This window comes from Pelobates fuscus, chromosome 7 (assembly GCF_036172605.1).
Source record: "Pelobates fuscus isolate aPelFus1 chromosome 7, aPelFus1.pri, whole genome shotgun sequence".
Lineage (NCBI taxonomy): Eukaryota > Metazoa > Chordata > Amphibia > Anura > Pelobatidae > Pelobates > Pelobates fuscus.
The window spans coordinates 139,279,255-139,294,486 of NC_086323.1; the positions used below are offsets into that span (position 1 = coordinate 139,279,255).

Below are 15,232 nucleotides of genomic sequence, written 5' to 3' on the forward strand. Positions count from 1 at the left end.
ACTGTACCAAACCAGAAGAGTAACCTCAGAAGATTAAGCTATAAACCTTCTCTGCGTCTTGGGACCACCGATAAAGAAGATTACATACACTTTAGCAATGCCAACGGTGATTGGCTAAGAGTGAAGAGTTTACCTGCCACAAGCACTCTTAAGTTAATAAAGGTCACTCACAATGAATATAAAATTACATTGTTTGACACTGTAGGCCCACATTTACCCAAAATTTGAATTTTTTTCCCCCATCTCCATGCATATGTTCCCAGAACACAGAAGAAAAAAAAATGTAAATAGACGCAGCAAGAACTGTCAAACCATTCCTATCTATATTTTTAACGAAAAAAAAAAAACAAGGTTCAAGCAACTTTTCACAATACTAATAAAACACACATTGACAAACAAAAACAATGCCGTACAAAACAAATGATCAAGATAAGAAAAATAAAAAACTCCATAAAGCTACAAATATTGCAGGAAACAAGGGCAAGAGGATAAATGGGTTTTAAATTGTGAAAAGGTATGTTTAAGACACACCTACGTCATACCTGTATGACATACGTGTAAACTCAGCCCTTTGTGCATGCAAAGAAGGGTGGAAATTAGGAGGGCCATTGTAATCCTTCCCTGGCTAAAACCTGTTCTACAGAAACATAGTGAGATTATTGTACTTCTGGTAAGTAAGCCATGGGATAATTTGTTATCTATTATCACAAATGGTAAGATTTCTAAGTTTTCAATTGTCGTCAGGCCATAACTCCTATAAGCTGCAGCTAGCAGTGTCACAATGTGGGATATGGCTTTGACATAGGAAAATTCGGGTGACTGAAACTGGAGGCTGTTCCATCTTGACTGAATAACAATATGTTGAGCAACAGAGCAAGTTATCTAAAACTTAAAGGGACACTATAGTCACCAGCACAACTATAGCTTATTGAATTTGTTCTGGTGAGTAGAATCATTACCTTCTGGCTTTTTGCTGTAAACATTGTCTTTTCAGAGAAAATGTAGTGTTTACATTACAGCCTAGTGCTAACTTCACTGGCCACTCCTCAGATAGCTGTTCGAGATCCTTCCTGGGTCATGGCTGCCTAAAATGCATCCAAACATTCAGTGTCTCCACCCTCTGCATGCAGACACTAAACTTTCCTCATAGAGATGCATTGATTCAATTCATCTCTATGAGGAGATGCTGATAGGTCAGGGATGTGTTTGAATCATGCTGGCTCTGCCCCTGATCTGCCTCTTTGTCAGTCTCAGCCAATCCTATGGGGAGGCATTGTGATTGGATCAGGCCACCACTTCTGATGATGTCAGCAGACTGCAGTTTTTCTGAGTCAAACAGTATGCAGAGTTACAGCTTCAGGTTTGAATACAGTAAGGTTTTGCTATATTTATGGAGGCATGAGGGCCCAGGGGGGCTAGATGGTTGTGTTAACACTATAGGTTATACATGTTTGTGTTCCTGACCCTATAGTGATCCTTTAAGCAGAATTATTACAATTCTAGAGTGTGTAGTTAGACTGGATTACCCAGAACTTCCTGCAGCATGAACCACTTTGAACCTTGTTCATTATATACCAAGTTGCCTTTAACCGTTAACTTCAGGAAACTCACTTAAAATGTAAAAGCTTTAATCAGGGGGCCAAGGAAGACTCACCTGTAGCGAAGTGTAAACTACTCGAATGAGAGTAAGTCTGCCCAGTATATAGCTGAGGTAAAGGTTACTGCAGTACTCAAAAAAAAAAAAAAGTAAAAAAAAATTACAACTTTTCCTATTGTGCTGCCGACACCTCCCTCTGCATCTCCAAGCAGGGTAAAGTAATCCACAAAAATAGAAAAAAAAAAAACGAGGGCAGCGCAGACAATTGCAAATGTGCACACCAAGTGCTACAAAAAGATTTACTTACAAGGACATAAGTACAAACGTTTCAGGTTATCCCCTTTATCAATGCATGTTTATCAAGGACCTGCATTGATAAAGGGGATAACCTGAAACATTTGTACCTTATGTCCTTGTAAATACATCTTTTTTTAGCACTTTTGTTTGCTACATTTGCAATTGTCTGCGCTGCCCTCATTTTTTCCATTTTTGTAGAGCAAATCTGCCAAGGGCTTTTACCAGAGCAAGATTTGAGTTACATTGGTCAGGCATTTCACACCGAAGATGATAAACACTGCTTAAAGGGGCACTCCAGGCCACAAAAGCATGTCAGCGTGCGTGGTGTGTGAAGAGTCTGTAATTTTTTTCCCCCCATTTTACAAATAGTGCAGATTTCAATTAAAATTTACACTTTGATCAATTATCCTTGTTAGACCCTCCTGGCTTCCAAGCAGACGGCCCTGTTAATTCCTGGTTTGGTTAGCTCAGTGTAACTAAGCAATGTAACTAAGCAATTGCCCAAAGCACCTGCATTGCAAAGACTTCTCACTGAGCAGCATTGGGAAGCCTGTGATTGGACAGACACAAAAAAAAAAAAGGGGGGGAGGGCTTGCAAAGGTTTCAGACAAGAGATCTGAAGCTTTTGCAAAATATTTTTAGATATCTCCAATAAACAAATGTATAATTATATTTTCTTTAGGGGTTTATCTACTAAACAGATTTCTATTTTGTTTGGATTTGGGAAGTGGAGTGTCCCTTTCAGGCTTAGAGTTACACTTTCTCAGTCCTGCCTCAACGCCCAAAAAGGAGGTACCTACACTTAATATTGCCCCATCCCAAAGTCACAGTGACACCTCACCGGTAAAAGAGTATTAACTTGAGGTCACTGGGACATCACCACAGCCAGACCTGGTTCTCAAATTAATTTCTATGGGAGAATTCATGAGCACGCCCTTGCTAATAATTCAAACACAAACAGAGGGAAGCTGGCTGTACTGTACTGCAGATGTGAAAGCAGTATATAGCTTAGTGACACAAAACATTGTGCATTTCTTTTAAAAGTATCACCACACACTTCCTGTTTGTTTTTCCACTATCTCCTGTTTGAGGTGAGAGCAAAGCATTGCCCCAAATAAAAAGGAGTTTGTTATTAGGATAAATAAAACATCTGGGTAAAAAACACAGATGCATGTGTGTTACTTTGGTGTCTAGAGAGTCCCTGTATTGTTTTAACTAAATAACAAACATAAAAAAAGTATAAGAAAAGAAAGCACAGGTTTCGATCTTCACAACCTAAATGCTTTGGGCTACATAACAAGAATATTAAAGATTCTACAAAAGCTTCTGTGTGTCCTGGTTTGACCAGCCTGCAAAGAGCATCATTATTGATCATTACAGGATGCTGCTCATGTTGTAATAAAAAAATAAAAAAGAAGTTACTAGCAGAATATGCGGAAGAGATATAAAAAGGGGTCAAATGAGGGTACTTATCAAAATAAGCCACAGGTATTTTTCACATTACAATGCTGTATGCAAAAACAGAATTGTTTTGATTAGAAAGGGACACATACACCAGCAATTTATAGAGAAGCATATGCATATGTATTCCATACTACAATCAGTGCAAGTAAAAAATAATAAAATTTATCATGATTATTAAAAAATAGAAAAGGAACAGGAACGGTTTCTAAAAGGCTCAAAAGATACGTCAAAAGCACTTTGGATTAGTACACAGAGTCCACTCTCTCACGTTTAAAATAAATAAAATACAAGAACAAACAGCTGCTGTTAAAGACAACCCACTAAGGCTGCCAAACAAGGAGTCAAAACACTAACAGGTTTATTTACTAAACATCACTTTTTGTCCATATTGAATTCAGACAGGCAATTCCAATTTTTTACTAAAGTCAAATCTGGTATCACCATTCAGTGTCAACTTAAAAATCTCTGTTTTTCAAACACACATTCCATAGAAACAATAGATTTCTGACATCTACAAGGCACTGATTTAAAAGAAAACCAGAACTGAATGTAGGATGCACATTTATAAATGACCATTAACTTGATTTTTGGAAGCGAACGATATTTGTATGTTCTAGCAGCCTGCAAGGAACCCTCATTGGCCTGAGAGCTAACCTACGAGGCAGCTGGCCAGCGCTTGCTAGCCAGTTGTCACAGTAACAAAGTTAAAAAGAAAAAGGTCTATGGGGGTGGGGGTCAATATGACCACTATATTACTATAAGGAGGATGAAAAGCTCCCTTATGCTCCCACGCACCAGGTCGTGGATGTGGGTATAACTACTTTGAGGGAACCTCCGGGGCATCATAAAAACAGTCATAATGAAGTTGTTATGGTGCCAGAAGGTCACTGACGCCGGCTTCACCCCCAAGACTTCTTTCCAGCACAGTTTAGCTCTATGCCTGTGCTTCCGCTTCTCTGTGATTCTTCAAACAAAAAGCTGGCGCTAGATGCAATCAGTAGCCACCATTCACAAAACAGCATCAGAAAACGTATGTAGTTGTCTCAAGCCGTTTTTATAGTAGGATTTGCCATGTCAGACCAAATTGGGGTTAGGAGTAGGCATCACCACAACAACAACTCTAAAGGTGTTTTGCCTATACAGTACAGAAAAAAAAAATGAGGAAGTGCACCATCTCACTGTATCAGAGGAAACACAAATATATAAATAAGCTTCCCCATATGTCTAGCCAACCCCTCAAATGGGATTTCCAGGGTTTCTCCAATATTTCGTTCCAAGAGGTGAATATAATTAAGAGGAGCCAGACATTGGATTATCAACGTAGCCTGTTGCATAAATGTGCCAAAAAAAAAAGTCTGGGGAGTATCTTCTCAAAATAAGTTATGTCTTTGTGGCCTTATGTATTAGAGTTTAAGCTGTACATATTGTGAACAAGATAAGCAAGTATTCTCTACTTTGAAGATTTTTTTTATTCTTTATTTAGTTGTAGACAGAGTCACTGAAATTTGTAATTCTTCACAATATAAAAAAAAAATCAAAGCAATTGCAGAATAAGAGAAATATAAATGTACAAATAATGCATGTAGGTCGTAACAAGAAGGCATATAAACCAACAAAAAAAATTAAAATAACATTCACAGTGATTGCTCTTGTTAGATTTTGGGCATACATAAGAGCATGTAATGAGTGCCAGTAGGGCTGTTGTAGGGACCTGCCGACTGGTCAGCTTATCATTTAGCGAGTTCTATGGGGGGACCCTGCAGTTGTAAGGAGTAGGCTCCAGTTCCACACTGAGGCTGGTAGTCTTCTGAGCATTTGTCTCCCCTCAAATTCCAGGCTGTACTGGCGGCCCTTCAGGACTTCCGCTGGGTCTTTTGAAGGTGAGAAGGCATGGACTGCATTTCCCCACTGCACCACAATGGGTTCCCAATACTCCCCAGCGGTATTTTATGTCCCGTTCCCTCAGGACCCTGGTTACAGGCAAAAACTTGCGTCTTTCCATAAGGACCGAGATGGGTAAGTCGTAGAATATCAAGATCCTGCAGTGGTCCACGATAAGGCTGGGGTGCTTCCTGGAGCAGGCCATGTGACGAGACCAATCTCGCCACTGTGCATTGGAGGAGCCTGGTTGCCTGCCTGCTGCCTTTTGACTATGGACCGGCATTTAAATACTTTATTTTCCTATGCAGAAAGGTCTATTCATGTATTTCTGCCCTGGCGTTCGGTAGATTCTCGGATTTACTGAATGAACTTATTTAACCCAGATAGCTATGCCATGGAGCCTATTCGTGTAATAAAAGATTTTGGCTCCATGGCAATTGAACTGTATGTGTGTTGTCTGAGCGCCATTCAGTAATAATGTGCGCTGAGACCTAGGCTATCTGGGGATATATTGCATGTCTGTATTTTATGTAATAAATGTAACCTGGTGTATTTTTACTGCCATGTGCTTAATGGAGTATTGCCTCTGTCCTTGGAGATAATTGGATTACTTACCAATTATCTCCAGGATAGAAGACTCTGTGGAACTGGTTTCGGGCAGAAAAGTCATGCTTCCTTTGGTCACAAAGGACTTCAATCTATCTTTTGAACCAATGGACCAATTTGGATGATTTTGACATATGTTTGAATTTGGAGTATGACGATTTTGAAAATGTAAGTTTTATGTGAATGTGATGTATACTTGTAAAGTTATGAATAATGTGGAAAACCTGTATTTCTCTGCCTGTGATAATTACATTAACCCATTGTGTAAGGTAATTGTATCACAGGCAAAGGGGAGGATTTTGTGTTGGAGTGTCTACACTAATGTGCAAGAATGTGTATATAAGAACAATAAACCCACAGCTCTGTCTGTTCCTGCTTGACCCTCAAAACGGAGCCCTGTCTCGTTCTTGGGGGGGGGGGGGCTTCTCCGGTTCGGTGTATTGGTGTCTACAGTAGCTGTGCCTGTGTCTCTGGAAGGGAAGATCTACTAAACGGCTTTTAACCCCTTTTTATGCCTGGGGGTGCCGTTACAGGCCATGATAGACTTTTTCACTGCCATGTCCCTGGTAAATGCTAGAATGTCTCTGGGTACATCCGCCGAGGCAGTCGGTGCTTTCCTGATCCTGAAGGCTGATACAATGGGTGACATCTTACGGTCTTCCTTTTCTTTGATTACCCTATTAACTTTGGGGACGTAGTCCGTCAAGGCCTCTGGGCCTACAGAATCTAGCACTCCACAAACTCTGATATTTTTCCGGGGTTGCCGCGCTGTACCTGCAGAGTCAGGGATTTCACCTGGGAATGGGTTTCAGTTAGTCGCTACTTCCTGTCACCTTCCCTAGATTCGACTTCTCCAAGCCTCTGCTGAAACTGCGCTTGCACTCAGGCTAGGTCAGCTTTCCAGACCTCTCTCAGATCCAGAAGGAGCTTTTTAATGTCTTCCTTGGTAGAAGGAAACACGTCTGAGTCGGAGCTAATCTGCTGGTATACCTTGCTAGCTGCCTGCAACCTCCAAGCTTCCTCTCCGTCTTGGGAAGAGTCACAGACGCTTGAGGTATGCGGCCTCTCAGGCGCCATGTTGTTTCGGGCCTGCGTCTGTGGTCTTTCAGTTGGACCTCTGATAGGCTAAAAGCAGTCAGCTGACATTTACAGCTGCCCATTGCTGCTCAGCCTAATACTTCCTCATAGCCAAAGCAGCTCAGATGGGATGGGCTGCTGGGGACACTCGTTTAGCATTAAAAACTGAACCAGTGGACTTCAGACACTACAAACAGTTAATGAAATGAAGCAGACACCGTGTCCCTTTAACTGGCACAATGCAGCCAGACAATTTAGAATTACAGAACTGTATCACTCCAAAGTCCAATTGCAGCAAGAGTAATTCCGCTCTAACCAAAGCCTGGCATTGGGCATAGTGACCTTCGGTTAATTGGACATTGTCACTAAACAGTTAAGAAGGAAAACTGCAGCAAGAAGCGGAGAATCTCGCTTAATGGAAAGTGGTGGCCTACGCTCAGTGATTTCTACTACCAGTTCTCCAGACACAGTTTAAAGCAGTTGAATTCTCAGAGCTCTGTAGTGCAGGCCTTTCTTCTACAAAGTTTTCAGACGAGACTGCATACCCAAATGCTCCAGTTATACAACTGTCCAGCAAAAGGTGTGGATGAAATCGCCAGATTTACTAATTAAAAGGGATGGCCACATATTGTACATTAAAAAAAAAAAAAAAAAACAATCCAAAGAGGTCATAAGACAAAAGGACTACTTTGTCATATGGGCAAGCCTAAATTGAAAAGAAAAAAAAAAAAAGAACTTTGCAGTCAACATTTCTCTAATCCAAACAACAGTCACAAGCAATGGTTGTGGGAATCAGGCAACATCTCTCGAGGTGCGAGACGTGACCGATGGACGCTCCCATGGTCGAATAGACCTATAGAACACAGTGCTGTACTCCGGCATTTGCTAGAGTACAGAAGTGACAATGTTCCTTGCACATTAGGTACTGATCTATTTATCTGTAAACTTAAGACAAAGTAGGGACTTGTTTGTAGGGATCGACCGATATTGATTTTTTAGAGCCGATACCGATACCGATATCCTGTGAACTTTCAGGCCGATAGCCGATATAATTTGCAGATATTCTGTACATTTACCATTTTGGAAAATAAAAAACTATTTCTAAAGGTAAATGCACAAAATATACATGCCACGTGTAGTGGATGCAGTGTGTTTAGACAGGGGAGCTGTGTATGTGTGTGTAGTGGATGCAGTGTGTGTTTGTATAGTGTGTGTGTATATAATGCAGTGTGTGTTTGTATAGTGTGTGTGTATATAATGCAGTGTGTGTTTGTATAGTGTGTGTGTATATAATGCAGTGTGTGTTTGTATAGTGTGTGTGTTTGTATAGTGTGTGTATATAATGCAGTGTGTGTTTGTATAGTGTGTGTGTGTGTGTGTATATAATGCAGTGTGTGTGTTTGTATAGTGTGTGTGTGTGTATAATGCAGTGTGTGTTTGTATAGTGTGTGTGTATATAATGCAGTGTGTGTTTGTATAGTGTGTGTGTGTGTTTGTATAGTGTGTGTGTGTGTGTGTGTGTATATAATAGTGTGTGTGTGTGTGTGTGTGTGTGTGTATATAATGCAGTGTGTGTGTGTGTATATAATGCAGTGTGTGTGTGTGTATATAATGCAGTGTGTGTGTGTGTATATAATGCAGTGTGTGTGTGTGTATATAATGCAGTGTGTGTGTGTGTGTATATAATGCAGTGTGTGTTTGTATATTGTGTGTGTATATAATGCAGTGTGTGTATATAATGCAGTGTGTGTATATAATGCAGTGTGTGTATATAATGCAGTGTGTGTATATAATGCAGTGTGTGTTTGTGTATATAATGCAGTGTGTGTATATAATGCAGTGTGTGTATATAATGCAGTGTGTGTATATAATGCAGTGTGTGTATATAATGCAGTGTGTGTATATAATGCAGTGTGTGTGTTTGTATAGTGTGTGTGTGTATATAATGCAGTGTGTGTTTGTATAGTGTGTGTGTATATAATGCAGTGTGTGTTTGTATAGTGTGTGTGTGTGTATATATAATGCAGTGTGTGTGTATATAATGCAGTGTGTGTGTATATAATGCAGTGTGTGTGTATATAATGCAGTGTTTGTGTAGTGTGCATTATATACACACACTATACAAACACACTGCATTATATATACACACACTATACAAACACACTGAATTATATACACAGTGTGTGTAGTGTGTGTATAATAATAGTGTGTGTGTGTGTGTGTGTGTGAGAGGGGGCACTTTTTATTAAAACATTTTTTTTTTTTTTTATATTAATTATTATTATTTTTTTTTTGTTGTCCCCCCTCCCTGCTTGTTGCCTTGCCAGGGAGGGGGATATGTTAATCCCTGGTGGTCCAGTGGCATTGGCTTAGCTGGGGGAGGGGAGGGAAGTGGGGTGGGCAGCAAGCCTTTACTCACCTCCCAGCAGCTCCTCCAGCTCCCCAGTGTAAATCTCGCGAGACCCGCGGCCGTCAGAGCTGGCCGCGGGTCTCGCGAGATTTACACTGGGGAGCTGGAGGAGCTGCTGGGAGGTGAGTAAACGCTTGCTGCCCGCCCCCCCAGGACCGCCGGGCTTGTAATGAGCCTGGCGGTCCTGGGAGGTATTATCGGCAATATCGGTATCCCTATTGGCCGATACCGATATTGCTGAAAATACCGAATATCGGCCAAACCGATAATCGGTCGATCCCTACTTGTTTGTCTCATGTATTTTTCCTAGGCTTAAAGGGACTCTCTAGTGCCAAAAAAACAAACCGTTTTCCAGGCACTGCAGGTCCCCTCTCCCTCCCACCCCCCCATCCCGACTTGCTGAAGGGGTTAAATCCCCGTCAGTGACTTACCTGTATCCAGTGCCGATGTCCCTCGGCGCTGGTTCAGGGTCCGCCCACATGACGTCGGTGGGGGAGACCTATTGCGCATGCGCGGCCGGGAAGACATAATGCAAATGCACGGCAATGCCGAGCACGCACATTAGACCTTCCCATAGGAAAGCATTAAATAATGCTTTCAATACTTTCCTATGGGGATTTCGGCGACGCTGGAGGTCCTCACATAGTGTGAGGATGTCCAGCGTCGTTATTACACACTTTTCGTGTTCTATAAACATGGAAGTGTCCTCTAGTAGAGTTGCCACCCAGACCGCTCCAATGGGCAGAAGTGGTCTGGGTGCCTGGAGTGTCCCTTTAACAATCTTGACAAAAGGTGGGGCTTAAGACACACATTACACACAGATGTTGCACAAACACACTATCAGGGGAACAGAAGGAGAGACACTAAGGGTTATGCACTAAACTCCTAATTTTAACAAAATGAATGAAATAGAGACTAAAGATTGTGACTATGTGAGATAACTACACCCTCAAAAAGTAAGGCTTAATAGGAAAGATATAAAACGTTCCCCCAGGAGGATATCAGGGTACCATAACAGCAACAGCTTGCTGTTTTGGTTATAGTGTTTGGAGTGTTTCTTTAAAAAAGATGCTATAGTCACCAGAGCCCCTACAGCTTAAAGGACCACTATAGTGCCAGGAAAACATACTCGTTTTCCTGGCACTATAGTGCCCTGAGGGTGCCCCCAGCCTATGGGACGCCCTCCCACTGGGCTCTGGAGAGAGAAAGGTGTTAAACACTTACCTTTCTCCAGCGCCGGGCGGGGAGCTTTCCTTCTCCTCTCCTCCTTCCTCGCGACGTCATCGGCTGAATGCGCATGTGCGGCAGGAGCCGCGCGCGCATTCAGCCGGTCGCATAGGAAAGCATTTACAATGCTTTCCTATGGACGCTGGCGTCTTCTCAATGAGACAGCCACTAGAGGCTCTGGAGGCTGGATTAACCCTCAGTATAAACATAGCAGTTTCTCTGAAACTGCTATGTTTATAATAAAAAAAAAAAAGGGTTAATCCTAGAGGGACCTGGCACCCAGACCACCTCATTAAGCTGAAGTGGTCTGGGTGCCTAGAGTGGTCCTTTAATGTAGTGATTCTGGTTTCTATAGCCTGTCCCTTCAGGCTTTTTAATGTAAACACTGCATTTTCACCTAAATAGCAAGTGTTTTGTCCCTGTCCTACTTGAGAGACTGCAATAATTACATTGCAGGACGAAGACTGCCTTTAGTGGCTGTCAGACAGAGACTAGAGGCAATTACTGGTTTCTAACAGACTTTTTGGTTGTCAAACTGATGCTGGATGTCCTCACACTCTGGATGAGGACATCCAGCATCAGTAAAATCCCCATAGGAAAGCATTAGCCCCCCGATCCCTCCAGATGACAAGAGGATGCAGAGCAAAGACAAAGTGCTTAGGGACATCAATGCTGGAATTTACCTGCTGAAGGAAGGGGGGACAACCAGAGGGCTCTATAGTGTTATGAGTACAATTTTGTATTCCCAATACTATAGAATCCCTTTAACACAATAGTGTCAGGAATATAGTTGTCCCATTGGCGCTTTCCCATAGTGAAAGCATTGGATTAGCTGAAATTGGCAAGGAGGCGGTGCCAAATGCAAGCTATGCCAATTAGCACCTCCTCATAAACATATATTGAATCACTGCATCTCTATGAGGAAAAGTCAACGCTTAACTGCAGTGCAGGACTGCCCCAGGAAGCACCTCCAGTGGCCATCTGAGGAGTGGCCACTGGAGGGGTCCCTAGGGGGCAATGTAAACACTGCCTAAGCATAGAAATGCCTGCGGGCATTGATTATACTGACCAGAACAACTACATTAAAGCTGCAGTTGTTCTGGTGACTATAGTGTCCCTTTAAATACACCTCTAGTCGCTTCTCTACAAGATGCAAGGGATTGGAGCAGATCTTGGCGATGCCACCTTGAATGTTTACATCACCGAAGGAGGAGCTGGATGCTGCAGCGGAGGAATCCCAGCACTGGAAACGAAGTCAGCAATCTTTATTTAACTTATCTTACTGAGCAATGGGGTCGACAGTGATCACTTTACTATAAAATAAACATATAGTCCTGTAATAGTAATTAATTAATTGTTATTTTGGGGGAATTAAATGTTCTCCTAAATAACCACACACAAAAGAAAAATCCCCACCCCTCCCCATCTGAAAGTAGGGGTTGTAGAATACATGAAATTAGTTATCTGAAGGATAATAAGAAATTAGTGACCCCCCAACCCCAAAAAAGTGCCCCCTTTTCCTGAGAGTAAGTCTCCAGTGGCTGGTGAAGTTAATTAAAAGACATACTAAGTTTCTGCATGTGACACAGTGACTCATACTGTACTGACTGGGGATTAGAGAAGTTGGGAGTCCAATAGAGGAAACACATGAGCCCAATGGTGAAAGTGTCCCCAGCACGGTACAGGCAGCCCCCATGGGAGCTCACACAGTGTCAGTACCTGGAGGACGGCCTCCCGCAGTGCCGAGCTTAGCGCCTCGTTCTTTAACGTTTCGCGGGCCTTCTGCTCGCTCAGCCCGATGGCCGTGAAGAGGGACTCGGCTTCCGCAGCCATCTTGAAACCGGGAGAGAGAGAAAAAAAAAAAAAAAAAAAGAAAGTAGAAATCTGCAAAGCTCATTCGAAGGCGAAACCGGAAGTACAGTGTCACCAATCAGAGCCCTGGTAAGGAAGGCGGTCAGCCAATGAGGGATCACTACATGACCGGCTGCTGGATGTGTAGCCAATCACAGCACAGGACAAGCTCAGTGAGAGGTTGCATCAGGTTCTGTTCGCACACGTGGGAGAGGTCAATGCTCTGGTCCTGATGGAAGAGCTTGGACAGGGGTTACTATGAGCCATGCAAGGCATTCTGCTGCAGTGTATTCATTGTGTTATATTTACACTCTGTCATATATTTTTTTTATTTAAATCTGTTTTCTCTTATTTGTGTATGGTATGTTATTATATTTGCTGAAAGAACACTGGATTAATTAGTAAAGGAACATTCCAAACACCATAACCACTACAGCAAGCAGTAGTAGTTATGGCACCAGGATTGCCCATTCCTTTTCATTCGCTGTCCTGTGCTAAACCCTGCAGTGCAGGCTGAGCGCGTCAGCTAATCTGCCTCAGCCAGTGAGCTAAGCCATGTACTGCCAGACTTAGCTAGGATAAAGAGTATTCGGCTGGCCTGGAGGTTTCAGCAGAGGCGAGGTGCCACACTCGAGGACCCCAGGTGACAAGACAAACTGTTCTAAAAAAGTTTGACTCCTTACATGAAGGGAGCCAGGGCACTGTAGCGGTGATGGTGTGTAAAGTATTTCTTTAACCCCTTAAGGGCACGTGACATGTCATGATTCCCTTTTATTCCAGAAGTTTGGTCCTTAAGGGGTTAAGGAAACATTGCAAGCAGCAAAGAAACCTTAGCTTAATGGAACACTGTAGTGTAAGTAATACAAATATGTAGTCCTAAGGCTACATATTTGTGAGCCTACATATTTGTAGCCTCACCTAATCACTGTTTAGGTGACCATGTCAGCGCTGCCAGGGTTAAAAAAAAAAAAAAAAGGTGATTTACGTAGCTTTTTTGTTTTGACAGTCTTTCTTTTATTTTGACATTTTTTATTTTGTGTTTTGCTGTCAAGGCAGCGATATACATCTGAGGTAAACAGCATTCCTCAACATAACATATACAAACTATATAAATATAGTTTACAGTAATTGTCATGTCTTAACCTAAAAATAACAGTGATTCTGAACAGTAGCTAGGTCAGTGCAGAAGCATTGGTCATAGAGCATCAATATTTGACGCCTGCTTATGAGGTACCAGTATATGTGTTGACTTTTAACTTCACATCCACCCATGATCCTCCCACCTATCCCTAGAACCAAAGGAGAGAGAGAGAGAGAGAGAAAGAAGCAAGAAGAATAAAGAGAGAGAGCAAAATAGGGCGGAGTAGTACAATAAATAGGGGGTAATAATGTTGTGTAGCCTTTCATAGCTCTATGCCCTGCAGTCGCTGCACCCATTGTCCCCGCCAAGGGGTTCACCCCAGGTTTCTGAATCTGGTGCGAAAACCACCGTAATATCTACCATTCCACAAGGAACTGTTTAAAGCCCTCATCTTCGCGAAGGTATTTATGGTAGGGACTCCCATTTAAAGGCACGCAAAGTCGATCCGAGAGATTCGTTCTCCTTCATCAGAACAACAATCCCATTACAGCACCTCTTAACCCTCTGGATCCAGCTCTTGATGAGACATATAGTCTCTCCAAGGAACCCATAGTTGTGTGCAGCACTCAGATGTCCCATGAAGCGATGCTCAGGGCCAATCCCGGGCAGGTGTAATTTGTGAGTGTGTCTGTCGGTGTGTGCGTCAGTTGGTAAGTGTGTGTATCTGTCAGTGAGTGTCTGTCAGTTTGTGTGTCTCTGACGGTGAGTGTGTGTCTGTCAATGAGTGTGTCTGTCGGTGACTGTGTGTCTATCGGTGAGGGTGTGCGTCTGTCAGGGAGCATTTGTCAGTGAGTGTGTGTCTGTCAGTGAGTGTGTGTGTGTTTGTGACAGTGTGTGAAGCTACTCACCCATGTTAAAATAATCTGTCAGCCATCCTCAAGCTATGCAGCTGATCTGCACTGTCCAATCGTACATATGCACAGACAAAAGTCCAAGAGTACATATGCACAGCAATCCCACTGAAAATAAGACCACTACCTTTCCTCTCACTGCAGGCATTGGGAATTGCAGAAAAGTGTGCTTTGGGTCAGTGAGTGTCAGTAAGTGTGTGTGTCTGTCACTGAGTGTGTGTGGATGCCTGTCAGTGAGTGGATGTGGGTGCCTGTCAGTGTGCGTGTCTGTCAGTGAGTGTGTGTGTGTTTGTCAGTGAGTTTGCGGCGGTCAGTGAGTGTGTGTGTGTGTCTGTCAGTGAGTTTCAAATCAGTGAGATGATTGTGTGTCTGTAATTGAGAGTGTGTCTGCCAGTGTGCGTCTGTCAGTGTGTCTCTCTCAGTGAGAGTGTGTGACTGTCAGTGATTGTGTATGTCTGTCTGTTAGTGAGTTTTTCAAAACAGTGAGATTGATTGTCATTGAGAGTGTGTGTCTGCCAGTGTGCGTCTGTCAGTGTGCCTAACTCAATGAGAGTGTGTGACTGTCAGTGAGTATTTGCCTGATTAGAAAAATGGGTGGGACTTATAGATGGAGAGGTGGAGTCGTTGCCATTTAAAACATGAATGTCTGGACATTTGCAAAGGGGAGGAGTTGGTTAGATGACTACTTCCACATAGGGGTGTAAAAAAAAAACAAAAAAAAATTCTGCAAAGACACGTCTCTAACCCTAGGATCGACTCTGGTGATGCTATAAGGGTTTCCATATCATACAATTCTTCTACTTTATATATCCACTGCAGGATTGTTGGTA

At 42.5% G+C, this 15,232-nt stretch overlaps 1 protein-coding gene across 1 annotated transcript in view; it reads right to left on the bottom strand.

The window, feature by feature from the left end:
* QARS1 (glutaminyl-tRNA synthetase 1) overlaps positions 1 to 12,419 on the bottom strand; it is a 68,664-nt gene extending 56,245 nt beyond the window's left edge. The window contains exon 1 of the mRNA XM_063426703.1: positions 12,279 to 12,419. Coding sequence (XP_063282773.1) covers positions 12,279 to 12,392 — 114 coding nt within the window. The 5' untranslated portion in view covers positions 12,393 to 12,419. The remainder of the gene's footprint in view (positions 1 to 12,278) is intronic.
* Positions 12,420 to 15,232: the final 2,813 nt, after the last annotated feature.